Source organism: Paroedura picta, chromosome 16 (assembly GCF_049243985.1).
Source record: "Paroedura picta isolate Pp20150507F chromosome 16, Ppicta_v3.0, whole genome shotgun sequence".
In the NCBI taxonomy this organism is placed as follows: Eukaryota; Metazoa; Chordata; class Lepidosauria; order Squamata; family Gekkonidae; genus Paroedura; species Paroedura picta.
In genome coordinates this window covers 13,565,878-13,591,924 of record NC_135384.1, presented here as the reverse complement: position 1 = coordinate 13,591,924, position 26,047 = coordinate 13,565,878, and the positions used below count along the sequence as shown (strand labels likewise).

The window sequence follows — 26,047 nt, the reverse complement described above, 5'->3', positions numbered from 1 at the left end:
TCATATTCCCTCTTGATACTGTTTATCTATGCCCCCCCCATTGCCATCTATATCATCCTTAATATCAGTATATAAACTGGAAGTTCTTAAGGTAGTGAGCCATTAACTTCCATTCCATAAAACACCATTGTTCTTGTTCGACAAATAATAACAGGAGCAATGGGTCATATAATGCCATTGTATGTACAGAGAATGTAGTTCTCTTGCATTCCACTCCATTGCTGCCACTCCTTTTGGCCCTTGACTATATGAATCCCAGGGTGGAAGGGAGCCAGTTGGAGGAATAGTCTTATGATCTGGAGTCAGGAAGATGGAAGGGTTGAAATTATTCCTCTTTCATTTTCCAGAACTGACATTCCACAAAGGCGAGGGGACAGTTTCTTACCCTCCTTCTCATTGCTCCAGGTCACCAATGTCCACCCTCGCAGCTGTTCTTCTGTGTGTTTTTTGGATTTTCAGTAATTATCTTTCTGGGAGATGAAAGGAGCTGTAATGATAGTGGGGAATTTGAGGAATTTTCATATGCCTTCTTCATGTGTATGGTCGAAAATATCCTCACATCAATGACTTGAGAGTGTGGAGGAAAAGCACATATGTTATGATCTCATCTTCATGAAGATTTGAAAACTGTCTTTTGGAATCCTTATCATCATTGAATATTTCCAAAACTTCCATCAGGGAAGGGGGAAAAGGTAAATTCTTGGTATTTTGATCAGCATCAGAAAATCAGAATTGTATTTTCTATTCAGCTATAAAATGGGTACCCAGCTACTTGCTGGGGGGTAAACGGTAATGACTGGGGAAGGCATTGGCAAACCACCCCATATTGAGTCTGCCATGAAAACGCTAGAGGGCGTCACCCCAAGAGTCAGACATGACCCAGTGCTTGCACAGGGGATACCTTTACCTTTACCTTTACAGAATGAAAATCTTGTTATATTTGCACTTTATAACTTGTGATTTGAAAGGGGAGAGCAAAGTCCGAAGCTTCAGTGCCTCTCAGCTGTTTATATCTAACAACTCGGCCAGTCCACCACTCAACGGTTAGGTTTAAAATGGTTGCCAGATATTTAAACTTAGCAGCTGACCAGTGGACCTCACACCATTCAATTGTTATATTTGAATGGATGCCTGTGAACAACTGAACTGGTCACAAGTCCAGTAAATGTTTTGGGAGGGTGTCAGTTTGGTGTAGTGGAGATCTAATGTGGTGAGCCGGGTTAGATTCCCCACTCTCTCAAATGCAGCCAGCTGGGTGACCTTGGGCTTGCCACAAGACTGATAGATTTGTTCTAATTGGTCAGTAATATCAGAACTCTCTCAGCCTCATCTGCCTCACAAGGTGTCTGTTGTGGGAAGAGAAAAGGGGAGGCAATTTTAAGCTGCTATGAGACTCATTCTGGTAAAGTGACATATAAAAACCAACTCTCCTTCTTCTTAGCAAATTCCAAATTTTTGGCATAAGCTTTCCTGAGTCAGAATACTGAGTCCCAAAAGTGTGACGCATTTTACAGCTTGTACTCAGAATGTAAGCAAAGAAGCTACTTACCAGTTATCTGCTCCCCGATGTTCTTTGGAAGAGTGTTCACACAATACCACTCTGGATGTGCTGTAGTATCCACACACCCATCAAGTAGTTTACATTTGTTCTCAATTGTTCTCCATATTTTCAAGTACTGTGTATTAACTGGTAGAGCAAAACTCGAGGATAAGAGCCTCCTACATATTATATACTAGAAATGTAGATGGTCAAATGAAGAACATTTACATCATCTCTTCATAATGTACCTTTGTGACTTTTTTCCTTTATGGGATAATTTAGAGACTATGGCTCCATCCTCTAGAAATTCCCTGAAGAACTATGATATGTGGACTAGTTCAGGGATTGCACAGTTCCCTGGAGGGTTTTTTAAAATTATTTTGCTTGCAACCATATTTATTGCTCTTTGTCATTTGTTATTAGCATCCAAGAGCTGATTAAAACATGAATAATGAATCCAGGTTCATTAGCCTCCGCATGAGGCCTGAAGTCCTCCAGGAATTAAAGCTGATTTTAAGACTCCAGAGGTCCTCCATTTTGGCTCTGTGTGTCTTTTAGAGGGAGGGGGAGATAGCTCTCAAAAGCACAGCTGTATGTTATTGTCCAAAAGCTAAACGATCCAGCAAAGAATTGGGTCCAGCAAAGGAGTCCAAAATCAAGTGGTTGCACTCCAGTTAAGTTATCTTAAGCTACTCAAAGGGTGTTCAAAAAGCAAAGATAAAGCTGAGTCTGTGGAGTGACTGAAGCACGCTGTATGTCCATTGACTTGCAGGAGCACATTTTGGGCTCAAGGAAGTCACGCACACATTTCCGTTGGCAGAAAGAACTTTTACAGCCTGACCAAGTCCAAAAAGACAACCAGCCATTACCAAGGCCTGGGATAACCTTTCTAACATGAGCTCTTCAATCTCGTGACAATCGGCTGTTCTGGGAACTTATGCGCCAGGGCCTCGGTGGCACTCAATCTGCACCAAATTCCACCATTAAGATGGAATCCTGGGTAGACCATTTATCCAAAGTTTTCTATTATTCCAACCTTCCACCTGATGGGAATGAAGAATTGTTAACATCTGGATCTCCCTACTGGCCTCCAGTCGAAGAAAATGAAACCAGAGAACTCATTTCCAAACTCTGATGTGGCAAGGCACCTGGCCCTGATGGTCTCCCACCAGAAATCTTTCAAAAATTTGCCAACTATTGGGCCCCTCTCCTTGTTTCTCTTTTCACCAAAATAAATTTCAGCATTTCAGTCCCTGCCTCCTAGAAAGAAGCAGTAATTGTCCCAATTTTCAAAAAAGGTGAACCAAACCTCCCAGCCAACTACAGACCTATCAGTCTCCTTTCTGTCCCTGGAAAAATCTATGCCAGCCATTTCAGATCCAGATTAGTGGAATGGTCAGCTACCAAGGTGGGGCCAGAACAGATCAGCTTTACGATGGGAAAGTCCACTCTCAATCACATCCTAACGCTTTATCATCTTGTGGCAAAATACACCCATGCCAAACAAGGCAAGCTCTATGCCGCCTTTCTCAATCTGCAAGCCGCTTTCGATTCCATCCCTAGAACCTGATTATGGTAAAAATTATCAGATATGGGAATGGATTCCAGACTATTGCATCTCATTCATAACCTTCACAAAAATACCGGCTGCCGAATCCACGGTGCCAGAGATGGGAAACTGTCTGACAGAATACCTGCCAACAAAGGTGTTAAACAGGGCTGTGTTTTAGCCCCATATCTATTCAACCTATACGTATCTGATCTGACTGAAAATTTTACAGGAATCCATTCTCACGACCCAACACTGGGAAGCTCTCCAGTGCCCCTCCTTTTGTACGCAGAGGATGTGATCCTCCTTTCTTGTACCAAGGTTGGCCTAAAAACACTTCTCCAAGTATTCGCAAGCTACTGCAATCAAAATCAACTCCAGATCAATTTCAACAAATCTAAAATAATCATATTTTCTAAATCCAGCCATCTCACCAAGTGGAAAATAAATGAACATTTCATCAAGCAAGTGCACCACTTTAAATACTTAGGAGTCCATTTCCATCACTCTTTGAAATGAACCCTACATTGGAACCAAATATCAACCTGCACAAAACTCAAGGCAAATGATATAGCGCGATTCTACTGTAGAGCCCAATCTGGGAGCCTAGTCTACCTTATGCTGTCTGATAAGTTTCTATCATGCTAGTTCATTAATATTAACACCAAATTAAAGTCCGTAGGCCTGTATATTGAGCTCTTGGAAAACTGATGAGAACCGAGCTTACAATACCAACAGGCAACAAATCCTGGATATTGACTATCAGAATACTTTCTCTGGGGCATACAGAACATGCTCTCCCATCTTTTTTGAAATCTATCCCCTAGTAAAAAGGATTCCGGAGTACTTTACATCTTTAAAATTGCCTTCCATGAAGCATTTTTTTAAAATGCTAGCAAGGCTAAACCTCCTACCAACAGCAGTGACTAAAGGCCGATATGCCAAAATCCCATATGTCAACAGACTCTGCTCATATCCTGCAAAGAAACCTGAGTCAGTGGAACACATTCTCCTTTTCTGTGAGCAACTTAACCATCTCAGAGAACGGTATCTATATCCTCTCATGTGGGCAAGCAAGATTTACGGCCTCTCAACATCAGTGCACTTTCTTTTACTGGATCACAATCCTCAAGTAACCAAAGGCATCGCAAGATTCCTTCACAAGATTTTCTCCAAGAGGTCTGGGATCTGAATTGCCTTGTCTTTTCTACAGATGTTTTGCGTTGATTATGCCAATGAAGGTATTTGAATTTTGAAAATCTAAATAAATAAGTTGAAGAAAGAAGCATTCTAGAGCAGTAGTCCACAACCTTTTTTAGGCTGTGGACCTGTGGGTGTGGGAGGGTAATCTGGCGGATGTGCATGCGCACATGCATGGCCGTTTTGTGCATGCACGTCTGCGCCATGTGTGGCTGCAAATGGGCATGCACGGTTGGGCTGTGCATGCGCATTTGCGCATACGGCTGCACTTCCCTCTCCCCCTTCCTCCCACAAAAAGAAGCTTGCAGCCTGGGTGGTGGGGAGAGGGAGCTGTGGCCCAGTGCCGGGTCCTTTGTGGTCCGGCACCAGGCTGCAGCCCAGTGGCTGGGGACCACCGTTCTTGAGAACAGAAGGTTACAAACCTTGTAACAGAAGGTTACAAACTGAGCCACAAAACAAGATCCATCACAAATTTTGCTGTTTTACTTGTTCTGATTTGGGTTCTCTAATGTTATTGATGGTATGTCATGATACAATTAACCTAGTCTGTTTTCTTTTAAGTACCTGTAATAACCAGAGCTGCAACATTCTACTCATATTCAGCATGCACCCTGATACCTCCTTGCAAACTACCTATGAAGTAGCTGTCTTGGTGGGGTGGAGGGGGGGGGGTTGTGTCTGTAGATTTCCCAAAGACTGGATTTAAGGTATGAGGCAGAATAGTAATTCTCAGTATGTGATTTGTCAGTGCAAGGTCAGATGCTGTGCGCCGGATCCAGTCAGTTTAAAATAACATTGACCAATAGTGTGTACTGATAGAAAGCTCCTTTTGTTCCTTTGTATATATACACAAGGGGGTTGTGTGGGTTTCTCAGTTCAGTTTTTGCCACTTGTACCATTTAGGTAAGAGCCTCTTGTGGCGCAAAGTCTGAAAGCTTTGCCCATGAGGCTGGGAGTTCAATCCCAGCAGCCGGCTCAAGGTTGACTCAGCCTTCCATCCTTCCGAGGTTGGTAAAATGAGTACCCAGCTTGCTGGGGGGTAAAACGGTAATGACTGGGGAAGGCACTGGCAAACCACCCCGTATTGAGTCTGCCATGAAAACGCTGGAGGGCGTCACCCCAAGGGTCAGACATGACTCGGTGCTTGCACAGGGGATACCTTTACCTTTACCTTTACCATTTAGGTGGGGCCACTATAAAGAGCTGAAATGAACTCTAAGCGCCCTCATCTATGAACCTAGAGACCTAACAGCTAAGAATCTGCCTTTTCATAGCAACTGGTCAAAATTCCACTGAGACAAAGGATCCCTTTTTGGAAACACCAATCATGCCATAAAGGTAAAGGTAAACATATCCCCTGTGCAAGCACCGAGTTATGTCTGACACTTGGGGTGATACCCTCTAGAGTTTTCTTGGCGGACTCAATACAGGGTGGTTTTGACATTTCCTTCCCCAGTCATTGCCGTTTTTACCCCCCAGCAAGTTGGGTAATCATTTTACCGACGGCAGAAGAATGGAAGTCTAAGTCAACCTTGAGCCAGATGCTGGGATCAAACTCCGAGCCTCATAGCCAGAGCTTCAGACAGCATGTCTGCTGCTTAGTCACTTTCAAACTATACTGGCAACAGCTGTAAGTGGCCTTGGCACAGTATGGAACATCGAGACATTGGGGCATCTTGGATGGTTTAGGATGCTTTGAGCAGGGGGTTGGACTAGATGGCCTGTATGGCCCCTTCCAACTCTATGATTCTGTGATTCTATGAGATTGGGACACTGACTAACCTGCCCGTCAGGTCATCTACCTAGGCTATGCCAGTCTACATGGATCAAGCAAGGGATGACAGGATGTCAGATTCTACATGGATGATCACCACTGTCCCCTTTGCCCTATTTTAAAGTATGTTAGGTCTGCAAGCAGAACTTGTAACAACACACTTTTTATCCCCTGGGCAACAGACTTCTCACAGCCTCCTTGACCTCTTTGTTTCTTAGGGTGTAAATAAAAGGATTCAGCAGTGGTGTCACAATTGTATTCAGGATGTTCACGACTTTGGTCATTTCTAAAGATGTCCGCTTAGATGGCTTAACAAAAAGAAAAATGGTGGATCCATACCAGATAACTACAACAGCAAGATGGGAAGAACATGTAGAAAAAGCCTTCTGCTGTCCTTTGGCAGAAGATATTTTTAGAATGGTAGAAATGATGTATATGTAGGAAAGAAGGGTGATCAGACAAGAGCCTAATATTACAACAACAGAAATAATAAAAGCTGCTAATTCGATTTCAAAGGTGTCTGTGCAGGAGAGAATTATCCATGAATCAATGTTGCACAAGAAATGGTTAATCACATTGGAGCCACAAAAGGATAATCTTGAGATCAGAAATGCTGGGATACAGATGAGAAGAAATCCACACAGCCAAGAGGCAACTGCCAGCTTGCCAGAAAGGCTCATGTCCATGATGGTACTATAGTGCAGTGGAAAACATATAGCCAAATATCGGTCATAGGCCATGACAGCAAGCAGGAAATATTCTGTGCATCCACAGGAATAACTTAAGTACATTTGTAGATTGCAGGCAGCTAAGGAGATGTCTCTACTGGTCCCCATAATGATTCCAAGGGTCTTAGGAATGATCACAGTGGTGTACCACATCTCTAGGAAAGAGAGATTGCAAAGGAAGAAGTACATGGGAGAATGGAGGCGTTGTTGTGTGATTACTAAAATTATGATGGACATGTTTCCCAAAACTGTCAGGAGATACATAATAAGAAAGAGTGTGAAGATGAAAACGTGTAGATATGGGGACCCCGGAAAGCCGAGAAGGATGAATTCCATCACTCTGGTTTCGTTTTCTCCTCTTTGAATATATCCTCCCATTCCCCCTGTTTTGTCTGTTGAGACAAAATGTTGCATTAAATAGGCTGAAGAACTTCTTTAAATTTAAGAACTTGTGCTTTCAGTAATAAAGACATGAACTGTGTGTTGGAGAATTACCAATGCTAAGGAATTAATTCCATTTCTAGCATGTTTTCATTGTCTTAGAGATATATAAAATGAAACAGAGCTATGTTTTTCCCATTGTTTTGTCTTGTAACTAAAACCATTGCCAAAACCACCAACATGGGTTAGTTTTGACAAAATATTAATATTATGTCTATGATTATAATTTTAAAATTTATTTTAAAAGGGATGTTATATATACATACATACCTACACACAATAGAAAGTCCACAATACAAGACTAAAATTACATCCTAAAATATTATTGTTGCAATTTTTTTGATTGCTTTAGACCATACAGTATCCACGCTCCCCCACATGCAGCCAGCTGGGTGACCTTGGGCTTGCTACCGCACTGATAGAGCTGTTCTGACCAAGCAGTAATATCATGGCTCTCTCAGCCTCACCTCCTTCACAAGATGTCTGTTTTGGGAAGAGGAAAGGGAAGGTGATGGCAAGCAGCTACAAGAAAAACATCATATAAAAAACAACTCTTCATCTTCTTTGCAAATTCCAACTGGAAAAGTATGAGCCAAATTACAATGTGTGAACTGCCTTGTGCCTTGTCCTATTGATGTACTGTTTAGGAGGGAAGCGTACAATATTGTTTGTTCAACTTGTTTGCCTTAAAAATGATAAGGAAAGCAAATAAAAACAGGCACCTCTCCAGAACACCCTAGAAATGATGTATATGTAGGAAAGAAGGGTGATCAGACAGGAGCCCAAGATTACAAAGATGGAAATAATAAAAGCTGCCAATTCAATAATATAGGTGTCCGTGCAGGAGAGAATTATCCATGAATCAATGTTGCACAAGAAATGGGTAATCACATTGGAGCCACAAAAGGATAATCTTGAGATCAGAAATGCCAGGAGACAGATGAGAAGAAATCCACACAGCCAAGAGGCAACTGCCAGTTTGCCAGAAAGGTTCATGTCCATGATGGTGCTATAGTGCAAAGGGAAACATATAGCCAATTATCGGTCATAGGCCATGACAGCAAGCAGGAAATATTTTGTGCATCCACAGGAATAACTTAAATACATCTGTAGATTGCAGGCAGCTACGGAGATGTTTCTACTAGTCCCCATAATGATTCCAAGGGTCTTAGGAATAATCACAGTGGTGTACCATATCTCTAGGAAAGAGAGATTGCAGAGGAAGAAGTACATGGGAGAATGGAGACGTTGTTGTGTGATTACTACAATTATGATGGACATGTTTCCCAAGACTGTCAGGAGATACATGATAAGGAAGAGTGTGAAGATCAACACCTGTAGATATGGGGACCCCGGAAAGCCGAGAAAGATGAATTCCATCACTCTGGTTTCATTTTCTCCTCTCTGAATATATCCTCCCATTTCCCCTGTTTTGTCTGATGAGACAAAATTTTGAATTAAATAGGCAGAAGAACTTCTTTGATTTCAGAACTTGTGGTTTCACTTATAAAGACATTGGAGAAGCACCAATACTAAGGAATTACTTGCATTTCTAACACATTTTCATTGTCTTAGAGATATATAAAATGAAACAGAGCAAAGTTTTACCCATTGTTTTGTCTTGTAACTAAAACCATTGTCATGGTAATCCACCACCATGGTAATCCACCATCATGGATTAGTTTTGACAAAATATTAACATTATGTCTAGGCTTATAATTTTAAGACTTATTTTAAAAGGGATGTTCTATATACACATCTTATGCCTACATATTTACATCTTCTTGATGTCCCTCCCCTGAGAAGAGCTTTTCTCCTTGCATGAATGAATGCTTTCCCCTTAAAGGTCTAAGAAGGAAGGTTTAACCTTATCCAATACCATGCAAGACTCTGTCTATGTGGTTCTGGCTGCCCGAACTCTATCGCACTCATTTTGTTAGATTGCTCCTTATATGAGCAATGCCGGGATGACAGTTTAGTTGCTTGGCTGGGAAACAAGCCCTCTGCAAATAAGTCTAGTCCTTGCAATTTCTCCTCTCTGACAAAGACCCAGAGGTAATCATTATAGTCGCCAGAGTCTTAACCAAGATGCTTTTATAATATGCTGACTATTTTGTATTTTATCTTTTATAGTTTATCTAATCATTTTAAGATCTGTTCGATTATGTAACCCCATGGCCTATTTTATTATTTTGTCGAAATATTCCTATATTTTTAAAACAAATTTTATGCCAATAAAAGGTTACTGGCTGACTGACATATACATACACACACACACATATACACCATAGAAATTCCACAATACAAGACTAAAATTACATCCTAAATTTTTTTTGATTGCTTTATCCAGTGGTCCCCAACCTTTTTATTACCAGGGACCACTCAACGCCTTTTACTGAGGCCTGGTGGGGGGGGTAGTTTACTACTCTACTCTCAACCACTGCCCTAGCACTCTCTGATCGCTATGGTAATGTTTAAACTTCCCTTCAAAATAAGATACAGACACGCCACAACAATGAAGTGTGTTGTAAAGGGCCGGGGGGGATGAAGTAAAGGGCTGGGGGGGAGAAGGCGTCCTTCGGGGCCCACCTCCAATTAGTCGAAGGACCACATGTGGTCCGCAGCCCACAGGTTGGGGATTGCTACTTTAGACTATATAGTATCCAGGTTTGATTCCTCCCATGCAGCCAGGTTTGATTCCTCCCAACGCTCCCCCACATGCAGCCAGCTGGGTGACCTTGGGCTTGCTACCGCACTGATAGAGCTGTTCTGACCAAGGAGTAATATCAGGTGTCTCTCAGCCTCACCTCCTTTAAAAGGTGTCTGTTTTGGGAAGAGGAAATGGAAGGCGATTGCAAGCAGCTATAAGAAAAACATCATATAAAAAACAACTCTTCATCTTCTCTGCAAACTCCAACTGGAAATGTTTGAGCCAAATTTCAATTTGTGAACTGCCTATTGAGGTACTTTTTAGGAGTGAAGCATATAATATTTTTTGTTCAACTTGTTTGCCTTAAAAATGATAAGGAAAGCAAATAAAGACAGGCACTTCCCCAGAACACCCTTAATATTACCTCACATTAGATCCCTTAAGAGCAAGGTCTTCCATACCAAGTTCCTTCCACTAACACTCAGTACCCAATCTCTCTTTTCTCTCTCTGCTTTCTTCCAGGTAATTTTGAGTCCTGTAGGACCTTCTCACTACGTGTCAAGATTTCTGACATGAGCTGTCCTGAGTCAGAATACTGAGTCCCTAAATTGTGAAGCATTGAACAGCTTGTATTCAGAAAGTAAGCAGAGAAGCCACTTACCAGTTATTTGCTCTCCAATGTTACTTGGAAGATTGTTCAGACAATACCACTCTGGATTTGCTGTAATTTCCACATACCCATCCAGTAGTTTACATTTGTTCTCAGTTGTTCTCCATATTTTCAAGTACTGTGCATTAACTGGTAGTGCAAAACTCAAGATTAAGAGCCTCCTACATATTATATACTAGAGATGTAGATGGTCAAATGAAGAACATTTACATCATCTCAACATAATGTACCCTTGTGATTTTTTTCCTTTATGGGATAATTTAGAGACTGTGGCTCCATCCTCTAGAATTCCCTTGAAGAACTATGATATGTGGACGAGTTCAGGGATTGCACAGTTCCCTGGAGAGTTTTTTTTTAATTTGCTTGCAACCATATTTATTGCTCTTTGTCATTTGTTATTAGCATCCAAGAGCTGATTTAAACAGGAATAATGAACCTAATGAGCCTCTTGTGGCGCAGAGTGGTAAGGCAGCCGTCTGACAGCTTTGCCCATGAGGCTGGGAGTTCAATCCCAGCAGCCAGCTTAAGGTTGACTCAGCCTTCCATCCTTCCGAGGTCGGTAAAATGAGTACCCATCTTGCTGGGGGGTAAACAGTAATGACTGGGGAAGGCACTGGCAAACCACCCCGTATTGAGTCTGCCAAGAAAACGCTAGAGGGCGTCACCCCAAGGGTCAGACATGACTCGGTGTTTGCACAGGGGATACCTTTACCTTTAATGAACCCAGGTTCATTAGCCTTCACATGAGGCCTGAAGGTTGGTATAAAAATATAAACAAACAAATAAGTTGAAGAAAGAAGCATTCTAAAGAACCGATTGTTACAAACTGAGCCACGAAGCAAGATTCATCACAAATTTTGCAGTGTTTGTGGTTCACAAAGACCATTTATGCACTGGGAACTTAACTGCCCCAGCATCCATGCAAGAACACAAGTCGGGGGCAGATGAGGCACACTGGGCCAAATGCTCCCCCATGTGGGTGTAAGAAGAGGTGGAGCAATCTGCCATGACTAAAACTCCAGCCTGCAGCCCAGCATGAAGCCTCCAGTGCATAAACGGTCAAACTGAAGTTTGTATCAGGTTGATTGTCATGAACTTCTGCAAACTTTTATAACAGTTCAGAGTGGTTTGTGGAAATCTGTGAACAGAGTGGAAAGAAGGGGTTTAAAAGGACCCTGTGTCCCTTTAACCTCTGCATTCTTCTCCCTGCAGAAGCCAGAAAAACAGCTGAGTGGCAGGGAGCCAAAAACCATGAACCAGTTTGCTTCATCTAGGAAGCTCTGGTTAATTTTGGTTCATGAGACACAAATGAAACTGAACAGCAAAAATGTAGTTCATATCCATTTGCTGTTGATCAATACATGTGTGTGTGAAAAAGTGGGTTGAATCCAAGACAGCATTTCCACTCATACTCACCAATATCCCTCAAATTCGCATCCTATATAGAATTTGTAAATGCAAATCCCATGAACCCCAGCATAGTATCTTTGTTGGACGGGTGGGGTGGGGGTGGGGAAATTCCTTCTTTTGTCACCAGTGAAAAGCTAGTTTGATCCAACCCAATGAAATGCAGCCACGTAACAAATATATGTTCCCTCATGCCATAAGAAAAGTATGCAACTACTACTGTTATGAGTTTCTTCAGTTACCCAGCTGATATCGTACATTCTTAGGTCCATTCTGCACAGCTGGTAGAAATCCGTGATCAGCACTGAATATTCCAGTGGTATTTTTTGTAGCATCTCATCATCATTTCACACCTGGCCAAAATCTCCGTTCTCGAAGTGCTATCGTTTCTTCTCCCGCTTTCCTCACCTGCTTCCGGATTTTGCCGAGGAGCAATGAAAAATGCCACAAACTTACCTGGTTGCTCCCAGTTCGAGCATGCCAATCAGCATCACTCAGTTGCTCAGAGCCCATCGGCAACCCCCCTTTTAAAAGAACACCAAATTAATTGTTGAAATTCATATTCATTTATTCACAGAGGCATAGGTTATCTGTCACAGCTCCACTTAAAAGTTTTGAAACTTTCCTAGTGCAAGCTTATTTCGAGAGACTACTCACACCAACGTGACACCCAAAAGGAGGGAGGGAAGTCCTAAGCTCTCATCAGATCAACACACCCTGCACTTTCAAGCCATGGGGGGGGGGGGAAAGAAAGAGGTGGGGTGTGCTGGTTGATCTCTCAGTCAAAAACAGAAAGGGGGGGAAGGGTCCTAAGCTCTCATCAGAATCTTTATAGAGATCAATGCACCCTGCACTTTCAAGCCATGGGGGAGGGGGAGAAAGAGAGGGGGGGGGGTGCTGGTTAATCTCTCAGTCAAAAAAAGAAGGGAGGAGGGAGACCTCACTTCAGTTTTGCCTCTTATATCACCATGCTGAGATCACAAGAAGGAGTGGATTGTTGGTTAAATGTCATGGTAACTTTGAGCACATGTAACTCAGTCCAAAACAGAAGGCGGGGGGGGGGGGTAGGTTTCTGTAGAGATGAGAGGATTGGGAGTGATTCTGGGGAGACTAGCGAATCTGCATTGCTATGTGACACTTGCCATTTTTTTTGTTAAACAGGCATCTCCCATCCTGGAAGCCATGGAGGAGGGAGCAAGGGTGGGCCATCTTGCTAGCATTAAGAATACTGCGGTCGCCTCCTCAATTTAACTTGGCTGGTGAGTGAGGCATCTGTCGGGATTTTGCCCTGGTGGATGCACTTTTCCCGATTACCCTGCTATCGCTACTAATCAGCAGATGTAATGACATAAGTGCTGGGAGGGAGCGGTAGGCTGATGGCGTCCTCTGAAACCCAGAATTTAAAGCGTCAGCAATAGGTGATGATTGTGCTACATTTCCCTTCTGTAGAATGGCCCTTACTCTTACTTGGGTTTTCAAATGTTATTGATTGTATGTCTTGATACAATTCACCTAGTCTAAATAATAATAATAATAAACCTTGATAACCAAAGCTCCAAAATTCTACTCCAATTCAGCATGCACCCTGGTACCTCCAGGACTTTGTACACTCCCTACAAAGTGACTGCCATAGGGGGGAGTGTGTCATGTCTGTAGACTTCACAAGGACTGGATTTGAGGTCTGAGGCAGAATAGTAATTCTGAGTATGTGATTCGCCAGTGCAAGGTCAGACACTGTGTGTCAGATCCAGTCAGTTTAAAATAACACTGCCCAATAGTATGTGGGTAGAAAATTCCTTTTGTTCCTTTGTGAACAATTAAATTAAAGGATGATGATGATGATGATACAAAATGGGTTTTTGTGGGTTTCTCAATTCAGGTTTTGCCTCTTGTACCTTCTAGCTGGGGTCACTATAAAGAGCTGGTATGAACTCTATGTGCACTCATCTATGAACCTACAGATCTAAGAACCTGCCTTTTTATAGCAATGGGTTAAAATTGCACTGAGACAAAGGATCCTCTTTTGGAAACACCAATCATGCCATAGTCACTTTCAAACTTTTGGAGTAAAATGACCATGACTTTACTGGCAACAGCTGTAAGAAGCCTTGGCACACTTAGGGACAACTAGATCGTGACACTGACTAACCTGCCCGTCAGGTCATCTGCCTGGTCTATGCCAGTCTACATGGACCAAGCAAGGGATGACAGGATGTCAGATTCTACATGGATGATCATCACTGTCGCCTTTGCCCTACTGTAAAGCATGTTCGGTCTTCCAGAAGAACTTATAACAACACACTCCTTTTTATCCTCTGTGCAACAGACTTTTCACAGCCTCCTTGACCTCTTTGTTTCTTAGGGTGTAAATAAAAGGATTCAGCAGTGGTGTCACAATGGTATTCAGGATGTTCACGATTTTGGTAATTTCTAAAGATGTCCGCTTAGATGGCTTAATAAAAATAAAAATGGTGGATCCATACCAGATAACTACAACAGCAAGATGCGAAAAACATGTAGAAAAAGCCTTCTGCTGTCCTTTGGCAGAAGATATTTTTAGAATGGTAGAAATGATGTATATGTAGGAAAGAAGGGTGACCAGACAGGAGCCCAAGATTACAAAGACGGAAATAATAAAAGTTGCTAATTCGATTTCAAAGGTGTCCGTGCAGGAGAGAATTATCCATGAATCAATGTTGCACAAGAAATGGGTAATCACATTGGAGCCACAAAAGGATAATCTTGAGATCAGATATGCCGGGATACAGATGAGAAGAAATCCACACAGCCAAGAGGCAACTGCCAGCTTGCCAGAAAGGTTCATGTCCATGATGGTGCTATAGTGCAGTGGAAAACATATAGCCAAATATCGGTCATAGGCCATGACAGCAAGCAGGAAATATTCTGTGCATCCACAGGAATAACTTAAGTACAACTGTAGATTGCAGGCAGCTAAGGAGATGTCTCTACTGGTCCCCATAATGATTCCAAGGGTCTTAGGAATGATCACAGTGGTGTACCATATCTCTAGGAAAGAGAGATTGCAGAGGAAGAAGTACATGGGAGAATGGAGACGTTGTTGTGTGATTACTAAAATTATGATGGACATGTTTCCCAAAACTGTCAGGAGATACATGATAAGGAAGAGTGTGAAGATCAACACCTGTAGATATGGGGACCCCGGAAAGCCGAGAAAGATGAATTCCATCACTCTGGTTTCATTTTCTCCTCTCTGAATATATCCTCCCATTTCCCCTGTTTTGTCTGATGAGACAAAATTTTGCATTAAATAGGCAGAAGAACTTCTTTAATTTCAGAACTTGTGGTTTCACTTATAAAGACATTGGAGAAGCACCAATACTAAGGAATTACTTGCATTTCTAGCATGTTTTCATTGTTTTAGAGATATATAAAATGAAACAGAGCAAAGACTTTCCCATTGTTTTGTCTTGAAACTAAATCCATTGCCATAACCACCATCATGGATTAGTTTTGACAAAATATTAACATTATGTGTAGGATTATAATTTTAAAATTTATTTTAAAAGGGATGTTATATATACACATAGACCTACACACAGACACACAATAGAAAGTCCACAATACAAGACTAAAATTGCATCCTAAGATATTATTGTTCATTTTTTTATTGCTTTAGACCATACAGTATCCATTTTTGATTCCACGCCCTCCCACATGCAGCCAGCTGGGTGACCTTGGGCTCGCTACAGCACTGATAGAGCTGTTCTAACCAAGCAGTAATATCAGGGTTCTATCAGCCTCACCTCCTTCACAAGATGTCTGTTTTGGGAAGAGGAAAGGGAAGGTGATGGCAAGCAGCTATAAGAAAAACATCATATAAAAAACAATTCTTCATCTTCTTTGCAAACTCCAACTGGAAATGTTTGAGCCAAATTTCAATGCGTGAACTGCCTTGTGCCTTGTCCTATTGATGTACTATTTAGGAGTGAAACGTATAATATTATTTGTTCAACTCGTTCGCCTTAAAAATGATAAGGAAAGCAAATAAAGACAGGCACTTCCCCAGAACACCCTAAATATTACCTCACATTAGATCCCTTAAGAGCAAGGTCTTCCATACCAAGTTCCTTCTGCTAACACTCAGTACCCGATCTCTCTTTTCTCTCTCTGCTTTCTTCCAGGTAATTTTGAGTCTTGTGGGACCTTCTCACTACGTGTCAAGATTTCTGACATGAGCTTTCCTGAGTCAGAATACTGAGTCCCTAAATTGTGAAGCATTGAACAGCCTGTACTCCGAAAGTAAGCAGAGAAGCCACTTACCAGTTATTTGTTCTCCAGTGTTACTTGGAAGATTGTTCAGACAATACCACTGTGGATTTGCTGTAATTTCTACACACCCATCCAGTATTTTACATTTGTTCTCTGTTGTTCTCCATATTTTCAAGTACTGTGTATTAAATGGTAGTGCAAAACTCAAGATTAAGAGCCTCCTACACATTATATACTAGAGATGTAGATGGTCAAATGAAGAACATTTACATCATCTCAACATAATGTACCCTTGTGATTTTCTTCCTTTTATGGGATAATTTAGAGACTGTGGCTCCATCCTCTAGAAGTCCCTCGAAGAACCATGATATGTGGACGAGTTCAGGGATTGCACAGTTCCCTGGAGATTTTTTTTTTTAATTTGCTTGCATTAGTTATAAGCATCCAAGAGCAGATTTAAAAATGAATAATGAACCCAGGTTTGTTAGCCTTCACATGAGGCCTGAAGTCCTCCAGGAATTATAACTGAGTAGATTATAAGCCCATTTTAAAGAGTAATAAAATGGGCGCTAGGAGGTCTCAGGCAAGGGCACGGCGATGGCGAAAGGGGTCTGTGTGGGCCGAGAGAAGGCTTCCCGGCCCACCCGCCACCCGAGGCTGCCCGAGTCCTCCTAGCGGCCATTTTATTATCCGGAGCCTTCTGACATTTCCAATAGGTCTCTTTTGAGCTGAAACCCGAGGCTCTCTGGAGCGTTCTGCCGGCCGGCGGAGCGGGCTCGCAGCGTCTACGACGACGCTGCGAGGCTGCTCCTCCGGCCAATAGAAGGCTTTCCGTCCCCCCCCACCCCCCCACCCACCCTCCCGAGGCTCTCCGGAGCCTTCTGCCGGCCGGCGTTCTTCCGGAGCCTTCTGCCGGCCGGCGGAGCGACCTCGCAGCGTCGTAGACGCTGCGAGGCCGCTCCTCTGGCCGACAGAAGGCTAATTTCACCATAAAAATATGACTGTTGTGGGAAGAGGGAAGGGAATTGCAAGCTGCTATAAGAAAAAGATCATATAAAGATCATACTCTTCTTCTTCTTTGCAAACTCCAATAGCTCAAGTTTGAGCCAAATTTCGACTTGTGCCCAGCCCTGTTGATGTACATTTTAAGAGTGAAGCCTATAATATTCTTTTTCAACTTATTTGCGTTAAAAATGATAAGGAAAGCAAATAAAGACAGGCATTTCTCCAGAACACCCTGAATTCTACCTCACATTTGATCCCTCAAGAGCAAGATCTTCCTTACCAAGTTTCTTCTGCCAACACGCAGTATTTGCTCTCTGTTTTCTCTCAGACTGCTTTCTTCCAGCTAAATTGTGGGACCTTCTTGTGGGACCTTCTCATGATGTGTTCAAGATTAATAACTGGATATTGAAAAGGATTCCAAAATCAGATTCCAAACCAGATAAGATATCTTAAGCTATATCAAAGGGTTTCTTAAAAAGCTGAGTTAAAGCTGAGTCTGCGAAACGACTGAAGTCTTGAGTGGTTCAGGATTAATGATATGTATTTAAGCACATGCAGACTTTACAGAACAGGATTTCCCCTTTTTCCTCTCCCATAAGAGCTCACTAAACCTCACCCTCCCAAATCAGTTTTCTAGGGATATTGACTTTTCATTTGAAGTAGATAATTCCCCAGGGATGACAGGATGTCAGATTCTACATGGATGATCACCATTGTCTCCCTAGTTATATTTTAAAGCATGTTCAGTCCTCCTGCAGAATTTATAACAACACATTCTTTTTATCCCCTGGGCAACAAACTTTTCACAGCCTCCTTGACCTCTTTGTTTCTTAGGGTGTATATGGATTCAGCAGTGATTTCACAATTGCATTCAGGATGGTCACTACTTTGGTAATTTTTAAAGATGACGGCTTAAATGGCTTAACAAAAGAAGTATGGTGGATCTATACCAAATAACTACAACAGCAAGATGGGAAGAGCGCATAGAAAAGCCTTTTCTTGTCCTTTGGCAGAAGACATTTGTAGAATGGTAGAAATGATGTATATGTAGGAAAGAAGGGTGATCAGACAGGAGCTAAGGAGGTAAGACACTTTTATTTAGAAAAGCATTCATCAATTATTTGACCAAACATAATAAACCTTTGTTGGTCTTAAAGGTGCTTTCTGACTCAAACTTTGTTCTTCTGCCTCAGACAAACACAGCTATCCACAGATAACTATATACTCTGAGACCCATTATGCACAGGGGGAATAACGCACATTCGGGGTGGAATGGCCGGCTGCAACCGGCCGTAGCTTCGGTGCATGCCGCAACTTCTGGGTAACCGGGGCACAACCAGAAGTGGTGCCAGGATCGCCGCGTGCATAATCGGTTACTCTGGGTTTTGCTGCCATCGTGCCCTGTTCCGTGCATAACCGGTGTGCTTCGCGTCTTCCCCCTCCGCATTTTCCATGTGACCTGAAATCGCCGGTTCGGCAGCCGTGCATAATGGGCCATAGTGACATCCACAATGATGGGGCTACTGTGTCTGGATCCTTGAGTGGACAAACAGAGAAGGACAAACAGAAACCTGGAGACTTTCAACTATTTGCAAGGAAAGGTTGTAAGAGAGAGGTTATCATTTGTGGCATGATAAGAACACCACCGCCACTAGTACATATGCCATGAAAAGTAGAGAATTTCAAAGGGGTGGGACCCTGGATGAGGTGAAATCTCAGTATCAAAGACATTCAGATTGAAATGTGATTAGACACAGTAACAATATGTGTTCTAGTTCATATCCTATGGAATTTATTTCTCAAGATGTCCCTTACCTCTTTGTTTCTTAGCGTGTAAATGAAAGGATTCATTACTGGAACCACAATCAGATTGAAGATGCTCACTATTTTGGTCACCTCTAAAGCTGTTGGTTTAGAAGGTTTGACAAAAAGGAAGACAGTGGAACCATACCAAATAATCACAACTGCAAAATGGGAGGAGCATGTGGAAAAAGCTTTCTTCCGTCCTTCAGTCGAAGGGATGCGTATGATGGTAGAAATGATGAAAAGATAAGAAAGGAGAGTTACCACACATGAGCCTATGATGACAATTGTGGCTGTGACAAAGACTATCTTCTCAAGGAAAGACGTGTCAGTGCAGGAGAGGACTACCCAGTTGTCAATGTTACAAAAGAAGTTGTTGATCACATTGGACCCACAGAAAGACAACCTTGTAATCAGGTAGGATGGGAAAATGACAACAAGAAATCCACCCAGCCAAGCCCCACCTGCTAGCTTGCCAGAGAGGCTCATGTCCATAATGGTGTGGTAGTGCAAAGGGTAACATATAGCCAAATACCGGTCATAAGCCATGACAGCAAGCAGGATGTGTTCGGCACATCCAAAGGAGAAAATGAAATACATTTGGAGTAAGCAGCCAACAAAAGAGATTGTTCTGCTCCTCCCCAGGAAGATGGCAAGGATCTTGGGGACCGAGGCTGTGGTGTACCATATCTCCAGGAAAGAGAGATTGCATAGGAAGAAATACATGGGGCTATGGAGGCGGCTGCTAGTCATCACTAAGATGATGATGGACGCATTTCCCAAAACTGTCAAGATGTACATGATAAAGAAGACCATGAACATGAGTATCTGAACATGTGGAGAACCAGGGAATCCAAGAAGGATGAATTCCATCACTCTTGTTTCATTGTATTCTTCTTCATTTTGGTCGGTCATCTGCCCTCCTTTATAAGAGGAATCAGGCTGCGGAAATAACACATAAGAGAGTTTACTTACAATTCAAAATGTTAGTCTTTTCAATAAGGCACTTATCCTTTTCCCATTATACAGCTGAGTTAAGTGAACAACAGACTGAATTGCATAAAGGTTCTCGGCAATGCAAAAGCTTTCTGGTAGCTATTTTAGAATGGATACAGGCCAATAAACTGAAATTTAATCCCGATAAGATGGAAGTGCTACTGGTGAACAGATGCTCTGATCCAGGATTTAAGCAATCACCCTTTCTGGATAGGCTTGTGTTTCCCTTGAAGGACCAAATCCATAGTTTATTACTGTATATACTCCCATATAAGTCGACCCGCATATAAGTCAAGGCACCTAATTTCACCATAAAATGCTGGAAAACTCACATATAAACCAAAAGTGGTGTTTGTTTTTTTGTTTTGTTTTTTTTTTTTTAGAATGAAAAAGATTGTAAAATAATAATAATAATAGCAATTATTATTAATATCATCATCATCATCAATTTTATGCTGCCCTTACCTGTCCGGCTAAGAGCAGCATATAGCAAGTTTAAAACAATTAATACATTTATAATGGATTAGTAATTAAACATTAATTAAAAGCAATTTTCAAACAGTCTCTTCTATTTCTATATAAACCCTTATGGGGAGAGGGGCAACCCAGTGTTGTGGGGTTTAGTGGGGTGGATGGATTCTTGGGTAGGCCAGTATTACAGATGTTACTTTTCTGGCCTCAACCCTATGCCTGGTGTAACCGCTCAGTCTTACAGGCCCTGTGGACTGTTTTAAATCCTGTAGGGCCTTGATGTACTTTATTGTGGATAATTTAAACAGGCTATTGGGAATAATCCTTAGTTTCACTTGTCAGAGTCCTGCTCCTCCCCGTTATTAGCAAACCTGTGCTCTAGCCACTGGGAATCTTATTTAAGTACCCTGCCAAGCTGCTTAGATTTCAGCACGTGTCACCCACAACACTCTCAAGCTATATCAAGCCAACTCTATCAAGCTTTAAATTAAAGCTGAGATTCTCAGGAAGCTGAATTCTGCATTTAGTGTCACATTCTGGTCACATTCTGGTCTTTTTCTTTTGTTCTCAAGGAATTGTGGCTCTGACATATTTCTTGGTACAGGGTACTTATATCCTGTGTGCCTGTAACTTCTTATCAATAAATTGTGAATGAGGGTAAAAGCTTTGAGCATCGTTTTGTGGGGAGAGAGGTGGGTATCTGGGTTGTATTCTGCTGGTTTTAAATTGTAAAGTTTTGATTGTGACTCGTGAGCCACCTTGAGCCATGAGGAAAGTCTGGATTTAAATATTTTAATAAATAAAAATGAGATGGTGTAAATGCAAGTATTTCTTTGATCTCTCTGGGATTTCAGGTCATGGGCAAAATTGGATGCTTCGATTACCTATTCCAGAAACATTTTGGGGATAGTATAAAACAGGTCTCCATGATGGAATTTCTGTTGGAAGAAGAGGCGTCTACGCTGCTTAGTATTCCATTCCTGAAAAGAGCATCCTTAATTATATTGACTAGAGATGAGGTTTTGGATTGTTTTGGTATGCAAAGAGTTTCTCCTCTGTCAGACTGGAGGGGATAATCATTGGCACCTTATTAACAGGTAGGGGTATGCGTTTGGTATAAACCAAGCTGAAAAAGTACTCATGAGATACCTTACCAATATTCTTCAGAATATAGATGAGAGAATCTGATTAGCTACTGGAATAGCTGAGCCCAAATAAAACCGAATTTTTCTGGCTCTTATTTGGGTATATTCAGCAATACCATAGATCAGCTTGGACACGGGAGCTGAGAGCTTCGTGCAGCCGTGGCTTGGGCTGACTCCTCTTGCAGCTCAGTTTAAACCAGCCAGCTCAAGAATCGCTGGAACAGCAAGAGCTAAGAGTTTCCAGCGGGGTCTGCGTGCAGTGGGGAGAGACCTCTCTGTGACATGCTAATCCTGGGGCCAGTCTCTCCTGCAGCACAGTTTAACCCCTACAGGAGAACCAATCCAGCCCCTAGGCTAGGCTGGGTTTTTTATTTTTTATTTTTTATAATTTTGATTATTGTTATATAAAGCATTTACAGAAAAATTGAGAAGAAAAAGCAACCAGCTGATATGGTTTGCCATCTCTTTTAACATACATATTCAGTTCCCATCACATATTATTCCTAATCTAGAAGTTTTTACCATTTTTCTTAGCCAAGTGATTGTTAATACATATGAGAATATGATCTGTTATAAGAATACATTCTGTTATTATCTTAAATGATATTAATGCCTATGAAGTATGGTTTGTCATCCACTTTTAGCATACATATTGACATACATATTCAATTCCCATCGCATATTAATCCTGATCTAGGAGTTATTACCATCTTTCTTAGCAAAGTAGTTGTTGATACATATGAGAGTATAATCTATTATAAGGATATATTCTATTATTGTCTTAGATGATATAAAGTCAGTTCCCTTCATATATTGGTCCTGTCCTAAAAGTTCTGCTGTCTTTCCCCCAGGAAGTCAGGAGAATACTCCATTGTTCAACTCATCCTTCAGGTGGTCGCAGAAAAGGAAATTGTGTTTTTTTCCATAGTAGAGTGTTTCTGATTGTCCTTCTGTCAGGGCCAGAGAAATCTCTTACTTGATTCTTGCTGCCAGTTGCCTTTGAGTTGGCTCTGACTTTATCAATCTGGATCTCTTCCTCTGGTCGCACAGGAATATCTCCTGATAGCTTCCTGGTTGCTGTCGCTTTTGAATAGACTCTTTTTATTTTGCTGATCCAAGTCATTTCCTGCTCTGAATAGACTTCCAGGTTTTCGGTGCTTTCCTTCCTTGAATCTGTTTTCCCAGGTTCTTCAAAGGTACTTTGGGTTTTTACATCTCTGGCTCTCTCTCTCTCCTGTTGATTAACTTCCAAACATTGAGTTTTCGTTTGATTTATTATTGGCAAAGCTGTATCAGCTGTTCTCTCTCCGTCCAAAAGCTCCCCCTTAATCCCACGGATTTCCTTTTCCAGTTTATTGACTGCTTTCAGTATCTTTGAGTTCCCTTCGCATAACAAATGGAAAAGCTGTGCCTTAGTTAATTTCTCCATAGTTCCAGGCAATCACAAATTAGAAACAGAAAGTCTCGTACAGTCTCGCGGGAGCACGGGCGATCCCAAATTATCTGTTTGTCGATCTCCGTATCAAGTCAGTTACCCCCACTGAACTTTTTTCAACAAAACTTCAAAGCACTTTCTTTGTTTGGTTAGTGGGTATAATTAGCTGGGAGTCTCTCACTCGGCGAAAGAAGGAATTCACTTGTAAATTGGTCGAGGAAGGGGGGGGGAGAAGAGCTTGTGGAAAAAGAAAGGGAAGAGCCAGAAAGCTTTCAATTCTTACTGTTGCAGACTTCAGCTTCTGTCAGTGCTGATAAAAGATGGTCTGGGAAGAATGTAGGGTCAGCTGGTCGTTTCAAGCTTGTAAAGTTGTTTGCGACAAGGATGCCATCGTGACCTTGAGCACAGGCCGCTATTAATCCGGGGAGTTCGGTCCTCCTACCTCCCCACGGATCTGTAGGACCCTCAGGATGCCGTTCCCGGTTCCTGGGGCAACCGGCGAGCAGATTTGCGTATCTGCTCAGGTCAGCCAGGTGCAGAAGCCCCTGACCCTCGGCATGGCTGAAGAGCTGAACAGAAGTCCAGCTTTTTATGGCGCCATCTTCAGTCGACTCCCCAAGAGTAGTGTTTGGATAGTGGCTTTTTCTTCTCCCCCCCCTCCCGTTTTGGACAGGATCTTTTTTTTTTCCTTTTCTTCCCACCCTCCTCCTCCCTCTTTCCCTCTGATCCCTCTTGCATTTTTATAACCAATCATGTGCTCTTTCCCTTCTTCTTAGCCTGTTTCCTTCACATTCCATTCCTTCCTCTAAGGGTGTTTCTTCCTTCTGCTCTCTGTTCTCCCTCTGAGACAGAGGCTTCAGAGCTTCCTTCAGCAGCAGCAACATGTGCTAGCCTAACCCTAACCCTAACCCTAGCCTCGTTAAGGCAGTGAGGGGGGAGGCGGAGACTGTTCTTTCCCTCCCCTTCCACTGTCTATCCCGGGCTTGCTGAGTCTCTACTTCTTCCTGCCTCTGCTTGTTCAGTTAAGTATACTTGTCTCCCACTCTCGCCCTCCTGTCTTGTCTGGCAGCTATTTTTTTATACCCGCATATAAGCCGAGGGGGACATTTTCAGCTAAAAAAAGGGCTGAAAAACCCAGCTTATATGCGAGTATATACGGTAGTTGTTGGATTCTATCCTGTTGCTGGCTAAGTAGTGAAAAATATGGCCCAGAGGGCTTTTAACCTCTTTTTACTGGTTAACTAATTGTGGCCTTTCCTTTGCTCTGGTTACAGGTAGATTACTTTTTTTTTCCCAGTGCATTGTGCATGAAGCTGCCCTCCTAAATCCATCAGGTAACAACTCTCACCTTAGAGACTGGATTTTCAAAAGTGATGCCCAGCTAGACAGAATGCAAATTTTGAAAATTAACTCAGCAACATGGTTCAAGCAATTTAAATATGGCCACCATAGATCCTCTTACCTAATTAAGTTTACTAACCACAAACTCAGAGCAGCTTTGACATCACTCCGATTTGAAACGATGCTCACAGAGGTTTTAGCTGGCCGTTTTAACTGCACACACACACAAAAAAAAACAGCGTTTTTGTATCTGTGGTGCACAAGCTCTGGAGGATTTACCCCATTACATATTTGACTGCTTACTTTACACTCAACCCAGGGCCAAATTCCTCAACGAGATTTTAAGGGGCTCTAACCTGCCCTCTGTTGCTGAAAAGACAATCTATCCTTTATCTGACCAGGTTGATAAAAATAACACAAAACTGCTCTTTTTGCTTTGGCTACAAGGAAAATAAGGGCCAACATTGTTAAGGCAAGCTCTTAATACTCTTGCACTTTACACTCATGGATGCTGCTTCAGTTCTTTGGTCTTAAATTTTATATTTTATACAGTTCTTTTATTCTATTCTACTGTTTATAAATTTGTATTTTATATTTTGTAAAGGCCTATGGCTATATACAAATATATGTATCACTTATCACTATCAGGGGACTCAGGGTGGTACACGAACAAAGGGAAATCCCATTTTCTATGACTGTCTCAAGACATTCGTCTGGAAAAGTCTAGACTAAGAAAGAATTATTGATCAATGAGCTTTACAGCTTGAAAAGAGACTTGATCTCAGATCTCCATAGTGCAAATCCAACACTCTAACCCCCAAACCCCACTAGTCTCTATATAAATAAGATGATTTTTAGAAAACCCAGCAAGTTTGACCCAGCTCATCATGGTCCTCCTTCAGGTTTTACTGAGCCAGGTTTTACTGAGCCAGTTTTATATCAGATTTTATCTCTTATGTAGTGAAAAGAAATAGATATGTTTCATTCATATAAACAAATTGTGATTCACCAAGCCCCTAAGAATCTATGATGGTCCTCAATGAACCTCCCCTTGTTGTCAGCCTGGTAATGCTAAAACCAAATTCAGGAATGGATCTATACAGATGGTGGGCTATATTTGACTTGATGGGCTATTGACGATACTAGCCAGCTATAAAGTTTGACTGACCTTGACCTATTCAATAGTTGCTCAACAATAACAACAGCACTAGCATGGTGTAATTGTTAAGAGCAGCAGACTCTGATCTGAAGAACTGGGTTTGACTCCCCAGTCCTCCATATGAAGCCTGCTGGGAGATCTTGAGCCAGTCACAGTTCTCTCAGAACTCTCTCAGCCCTACCTACCACATAAGGAGAGGAAGTGAGATTGAAAGCCACTTTAAGACTTCTTAGGGTAGAGAAAACTGGGGTATAAAACCAACTCTTCTTCAGATTCTCAGATTCATTGGGAGGGGTCCATCTAATTCAAGTCTCTCTCAATTCTGCTTCTTACTACGGTTTCCATCCCAAATGGTTTCATCCATGCAGGTCCCATGGTCCCCAACTTAGGCTTTTGAGGTGATCAAGTGTGCTTATATATATCACTGAGAAGAAAATTGGGGGTGTAATCTTGCCTCTAGATAGACTGTCTAAATCCCACAG

General features: G+C 42.0%; 3 protein-coding genes and 1 pseudogene across 3 annotated transcripts; all 4 read right to left on the bottom strand.

The window, feature by feature from the left end:
- Window positions 1-5,914: 5,914 nt before the first annotated feature.
- LOC143825361 (olfactory receptor 6F1-like) lies at window positions 5,915-7,169 on the bottom strand. Its single transcript, XM_077313386.1, has one exon. It carries the CDS (start codon window positions 7,167-7,169, stop codon window positions 6,228-6,230), a length of 942 nt encoding a protein of 313 aa, XP_077169501.1. The 3' UTR covers window positions 5,915-6,227.
- Window positions 7,170-7,904: 735 nt separating this feature from the next.
- On the bottom strand, window positions 7,905-12,472 carry LOC143825360 (olfactory receptor 6F1-like; annotated as a pseudogene).
- Window positions 12,473-14,267: 1,795 nt separating this feature from the next.
- On the bottom strand, window positions 14,268-15,209 carry LOC143825359 (olfactory receptor 6F1-like). Its single transcript, XM_077313385.1, has one exon. It carries the CDS (start codon window positions 15,207-15,209, stop codon window positions 14,268-14,270), a length of 942 nt encoding a protein of 313 aa, XP_077169500.1.
- Window positions 15,210-18,991: 3,782 nt separating this feature from the next.
- On the bottom strand, window positions 18,992-19,933 carry LOC143826509 (olfactory receptor 6F1-like). The gene has a single exon (XM_077315345.1). It carries the CDS (start codon window positions 19,931-19,933, stop codon window positions 18,992-18,994), a length of 942 nt encoding a protein of 313 aa, XP_077171460.1.
- Between the last annotated feature and the right edge of the window lie 6,114 nt (window positions 19,934-26,047).

Excerpts from the sequence above, each read along its gene's own strand:
- LOC143826509 (XM_077315345.1), bottom strand. The coding sequence starts at position 19,933 with ATGACCGACCAAAATGAAGAAGAATACAATGAAACAAGAGTGATGGAA.
- LOC143825361 (XM_077313386.1), bottom strand. The coding sequence starts at position 7,169 with ATGGGAGGATATATTCAAAGAGGAGAAAACGAAACCAGAGTGATGGAA.
- LOC143825359 (XM_077313385.1), bottom strand. The coding sequence starts at position 15,209 with ATGGGAGGATATATTCAGAGAGGAGAAAATGAAACCAGAGTGATGGAA.